Here is a 6,000-nt window from a genome sequence, read left to right as displayed (position 1 = left end):
TGCCAGGTCTCAGCCAAGGATTACATTTGGCCTCAAACATGTTTAATTAGAAGACTGCCCTCAGGCCACAGTTACAAAAGATAAGCTAATAGGCCACTTACACAGAAAGATGGGGTGCTATTGCCTCCTTGCTATGCCCTGGGGGGGGGGGTAGTTAAAAACCCTGTAACAACCCTGACGGTTCCCCAGTAAGCCCCACTGGCCACCAAAGCCAAGCATCAAAGAGGTGTCCTCTGAGCAGCAGTCACAGAAGTTGGGATGCCAGATGAGTGTACAAATTGCAGATACCAGTGAGCTGGGATGAGGCAGAGCTGGCCTCCATTGTTGGGGGTTATTTCAGTAGGCCCCTAGATGTGTTTTAAATTAGGCCAACACTTTAAGATAAACAAGCCTTTTTTGTGGAAAGTCTGGACCCTTTTCAGACAGCTGCCTCTGCAGTGGGCCCGGGGATGGGTGAATCCATCTGCACCCTTTGGGGGGTCTCATGGATAAAACCCCATTGCCTTTCAAAGCTAGATGCTTTGTGGGCTTGTCTCTCAGGTGCAGGTCTTAAAAGTCAGATGCAACATATGGAGTTCAAATTCTTCACTCCTTTGGGAGAGGCTCAGGGTTGGTGTTCCTTCTCGATTGTGGGTCTCCGGGGCCACCTGAGTGGCTCGGTTGGTTGACCGATTGTGGGTCTCCATTCGGAGGATGGGATTTATCTCAGCCTCTCATACTTGCTTCAGTATGTTTTGTTGGTTGGTGTTGTCGTTGTTTTTTTTGCTCAATGTGTAGTTGTCCACTCAGCTAGCTTTTTGTTTTCAGAGAAAATTGCTTTGTACACAGCTGTAGATCTGTGGGAGGAGGTTGAATTTAGGGTCCACCTTGTATTACCATCTTCAACTAGAAACCACATACCCTTTAAAATAACCAGTTGAGGTTCAGATGCTGGCTCTTCTGAGACTTAAAAGCATCACTGACCATACAATCTTTACCCAACTGGACAGTAAGAAACAATGTGAGATATTCTGCCAATGGCAAAAAATGTCAAGTTAATAAAGAAAGGTCATAAAGTCCTAATGTAGTTGTGGAGTAGGTAGGATAAGGAAGATAGCATGCAGTTACAGAACAAAGAGAAATGACAGGTTAGATTTTGCAGCATATCAATGAACAAGGTGGGGATAGTTACAAAATGTTTATGGAACACAAAGTTACTTATTATCAGTCAGTACAATCCTCTAAGAAATGGTTAGGATAGCTGCCAAAAAACCCGAACTGACTCAGTAATAGGTGTTTATTCTCATTTATTTTGGATTGCACACGTTCTCTTGCCAATTTATTACCAGCAGCTGGAGTCCAGTTGTGGGGTTATGGCAAATGGACAAACTTGACCCATCACTTAGAAGGCAACACACGTTCAACTGTAGAAGCAAAGCAGTTCTAGCCGAGCAGCTGCTTTCAGGACGACTGCTTTCACTGAGACTTTAACTGGCATCCAAGAGCTTTTACGGAAAGCTCGGTAAAAAAGAACTCTAAGGGTGTATGCTTGGCACTATGTAGACTATTTGAATTAAAAAAATGGAGACTTAACAGTACATTCTCACTTAACAGCTCTGAATGCCGTGGCTAAGTGTGCAGAGGAATAGCTCTAAAATTTCCTTTCATACCAAAAAGATGCTCAAATCCTAAAAGGCGACACACTGTATGGCAAATTTAAGTACAGTTTTCATTCTGTAAATAAATAACCTGTGGAACATTCCTAAAGAAAACCATTATTTTCTGTTATATTCCACATTTCTGGGAAACAGAAGTTCTAGGACTTGAACTGTTTGTGCTATAGCAAATAATATCTACTATAGTTAGGAAGTTGGTGTTTTAAAGGATATTTATTCTCCAGGGTCAGTAAGGAATTTCTTCTTTATTCAAAATATCTACCAATTAGAAAAGGAAACAGACACCAGGAAAGTCTAGTGACACTCCCATCCTCCCGCCGCCCCCCCCCCCCCTTTGCCATTTTCTTATACATGCTTTCAAAGTCATTTGAAAATAATACCATTTCCTTTGCTGGGTCAGTATCTTAAGGGTACAATGAACATTTCTTGAAATGAGCAGGAATTTTACATCAGTAACACTGTTACCTTTAGAGGATACAAAACTACTGACACAGGTAACCGATTACAGTCTGAGCAAAAACCTGAGAGAGCCAATGAAAAAAATTATAATTTTGACTGGTTTCCTTTATTATTGTTGTCTGCCCACACGTTCTGCAGCTTGGAGTGCATTTCAAATCCTTCGAAGACTCCTCTTCATGAGTTACAGAAATATACACAGAATAAAACAGATGGTAATTTAAAAAAATTAAGTTATCTTACATATTACAGGCTAGACAGTTCAATGTAATCGAAGATGATAGCCCTGAAAAATTCGACGGTAGGATTTTAAAGTTCAGATGACATAGGTTTGTTCACTCTTGGTTTGTTTCAAGTATTACTGACCTGTATTTGAAGTCTCTCCTCAACTCCTACTGCATTATTTACTTGAACAGTAAAATGTGAACTATGAAATATGCAATGTTGATGACAAATGTCTCAGAACATTGGGAATAAGATCAATGAAGAGCAAAGTAAATCTAGAACAAGGAAAGGTACATTTATTAAAAATAAAAACAGTAGACATTTTCTGATAACAAAACCATTTAGAATCCAAAGACATCCAATATACATTGTAACAACGCACATGTATTAAAAAAACAAACAGACCCATTAGTAAATTTTTTTTTTTTCCGAACTTTAGAAAGGAAAAAAGTACTTTGGCTACCTCCTGCTGGAGGTCTGCCCCCAAACACAGCACGCAGGACCAGCATCCGCCTTCAAGAGCTCTGCACTGCAGTGTGCATTCCTTCTGTGAACACAACGTTTCTGAATAAAATCTATTTCTGTAGGGATGATCCAGAACATAAGTCAGTGGCTCCATTTCATAAAAAATATTCATAGGCTGCATGAGCAGTGGCAACCGTTTTTCCAAAATCTTCAGTTTTAACAAAAAGTACAGAATAAACTAAATCTAGATGTTTTCACATTATTTCACATGAATATCAAGTACTGTGTAAAAATCTATGTAAAACCTTAAGTTAGCCAAAACTAGTGTCTTTAAACTTTAGATCAAAGTTGTTCTTCACCCTTTTACCATGGCTGACAAATCTTTTCTGCCTTTGTTATGAATAATGTTTGTCAAACCAAAGAACTCTGAAAAAGAACGTGTAATCTTGAAGGAAGAGAGTACCAAAAATGTCATTTAACTTCAGTCCTAAGACACACACAGTTCCTGCTGGACAGTGGACTGCGAGAGTTTATTATCTTCAGTCTTCTCGTGTCCTGGGGCATGACAAGCAGTCTTCTTCTTAAATAACCGAAGACTCAATCGCAGTAATTCATTGTCTACCACTGGAGCACTTGTGTAAGCCTGTTTCACGGTGCCCTATTTGAAGAAAACAAAAACAAATTTTAAAAGATGAGGGGCGCCTGGGTGGCTCAGTCGGTTAAGCGTCTGACTTCGGCTCAGGTCATGTTCTCACGGTCCGTGAGTTCGAGCCCCACGTCAGGCTCTGTGCTGACAGCTCAGGGCCTGGAGCCTGCTTCAGATTCTGTGTCTCCCTCTCTCTGACCCTCCCCTGTTCATACTCTCTGTAGAACGTGGGCTCTAGGAGTGAACAAATTCTCTAGAAGACAGCTGATCACTACAGTCCACTGAGAAAGTACTACCGCCCTTCTGTTAAAATGCTTATCTCTATTACTGTAATTTAAGGCTACATTAGCATTTTTGGAAGTTGTCATAAAATTTTGTTAAATGTTCTCCAAGTGTGTTCATAAATGAAAGAAGGTAAGATCTGACTATCTTGGGCATTCTGCCATTTCTCTTCTTTCTAGGATCCTTAAAAGAACAGTGTTCCTCGATTACATGTGTGTTGAAAAATATACATGTTGTGATACAGAAAACTGACTTTTTATGCATACTTCGTGTTTACACTTGGGTACTGATTCACATAACCATGACCACAATCAGAATAGAGAACTTTCATCATTCAGAAAACTCCCTTTGTGTTCACACCCTCTCCCCAACTCTAACCCCTGGCAATCAGTGATAGGGTCTCTGTGATTGCTTTGCTGTTTCCAGAACATCAAATAAATGGAATCCTACACTATATGATCTTTAGAGACTTGTTTCTTTCAGTATCGTGTTTTTGAGATTAATCCATATTGTTGATAGTACTTACTGACAGTTTGGCTATTTTTTTTTATAAATTAGTAACCAGTTATACAGATGTGTCCTAGTTTATCAATTAGCTACGTAAAGAACACTGGGGTTGTTTCCAGTTTTTGGAGATTATGAATAGACCTGCTATAAACTACTGTGGACAGGTTTTTATATGAATGTAAGTTTTCATTTTTCGAAGGTAAAAACCTGGCAATAGGGATTACTGGGTCATATAGTGAATATTCATTTCACCAACCAACCACACTGTGTTCCCACGGGTAACACGTGGTAGTTCCAACTGCTCTACATCCTTGCTACGGGGTTTGTTGCTGTTGGTTTTTAGCTACTGTAACAGGTTCACAATGGTATCTCATTTAATTTTTAATCTGCATTTGTTAATGGCTCAAAATGTTAAACATCTTCTCATGGGCTTATTAACATATATCCTCTTTGGTGAACTGTCCATTCAAGTGTTGCCCGTTTAAAAAAATTGGATTGCTTTTTTTTTTTTTTACTGTTAACTTTTCAGAGTCCTTTACACATTCTAGGTAGAAGTCCTTTCCCCAAAAAGTGGTGTCCAGATATTTTCTCTCAGTATCCTTGTCTTTTCAGTCTTCATCTCTTTCACAGAAGTTGTCCATTTTGATGAAGAACAGGTATGTCAAAATAAAAAGTTCAATTAAAAAAACAACCCATTTTTAAATCCCCCCCCCCCAGTAGATTAGTCCTCCTTGTGTGGGTTTATGGGTTTATTTCTGGACTCTGTACCATTGGTTTTGGTGTGTGTCATCCCTGGTGCCAGGACCACATTATCCTGAGTACTGTGGCTTTACAGGCAGTCTTAAAACTGGGAACTTTGAGTCCTTCAACTGTATTCATCTTTTTAAACAACTATTCTGTGTATTCTAGTTGCTTTGACTTTCCATGTAAACTTGAGACTCTGTTATCTTAAAAAAAAAACACTGCTGCAGTTTTGCTGGATTGTGTTAAATCTGCAGATCCATTTGGGGAAAATTACAATCTTAACTATATTGAGTCTTCCAATCCATGAACAAGATGTACATCTCCATTATTCAGGTCATCTTTGATTTTTTATGTCAGGGTCTCATAGTTCTCAGCACACAGACCCTGCACCATGTTCTGTTAGATTTGTATCTAAGTGCTTTCTGCTGGGGAGCCACTAAAAAGTATTTCCTACCTTTCAGTTCCCAGGTGCTTCTATACACTGTTAGTATATGGAAATCCAATTGCTTTGCGCATGCTCTGTATCCTGTGGCCTTGTTACACTCTTAAGTTCTGAGAGTGTTTCTGATAAATTCCTTGAAAACTTTCACGTAGGCAATCATCTTGTCTGTAAATACAGTTTTACCTCTTCTTTTCTAATCTGTATGCCTTCTACTTCCTTTTCTTATTGAACTGGCTAGAACTCCCAGTAAAATGTGGAATAGGGGTAGTGAGAATGGACAGCCTTGCCTCGTTCTGACCTCTCCGGGAAATATTTCAAACTTTTACCCTTAAGTACGATGTTAGCTACAGGTTTTTGGAGATGCGAGTCAAGACTCTTATTCCAGCTTACTAAGAATTTTTATTGCATAGGAATGCTGATTTTTCTCAAATGTTTTTTTCTGCATCAATTGACAGGATTAGGTATTTTTCCTTCTTGGTCTGTCAATATGTGGATTACACTGAATAATTTTAGAATACTAAACTAGCATATTAAACCAGCCTTTCACTCTGAGGATAAATGGTATTTGGTCATGGTGC

The 6,000-nt window shown here is 39.2% G+C and overlaps 1 protein-coding gene across 9 annotated transcripts in view; it reads right to left on the bottom strand.

Moving 5' to 3' along the window:
* Positions 1-1,269: 1,269 nt before the first annotated feature.
* The window catches only part of ZC3H13 (zinc finger CCCH-type containing 13), a 98,853-nt gene continuing 94,122 nt past the window's right edge, over positions 1,270-6,000 (bottom strand). For all 9 annotated transcript variants that reach the window (XM_040448469.1, XM_040448468.1, XM_040448466.1 and 6 more), the window contains one exon: positions 1,270-3,459. In XM_040448469.1, the coding sequence (XP_040304403.1) occupies positions 3,289-3,459 (171 nt within the window). In that variant the 3' untranslated portion in view covers positions 1,270-3,288. The remainder of the gene's footprint in view (positions 3,460-6,000) is intronic.

Source organism: Herpailurus yagouaroundi, unplaced genomic scaffold, assembly GCF_014898765.1.
Source record: "Herpailurus yagouaroundi ecotype Mexico unplaced genomic scaffold, PumYag 197, whole genome shotgun sequence".
Lineage (NCBI taxonomy): Eukaryota > Metazoa > Chordata > Mammalia > Carnivora > Felidae > Herpailurus > Herpailurus yagouaroundi.
The sequence above is the reverse complement of the archived record's forward strand: the minus strand, read 5'-3'. Positions and strand labels throughout refer to the sequence as shown.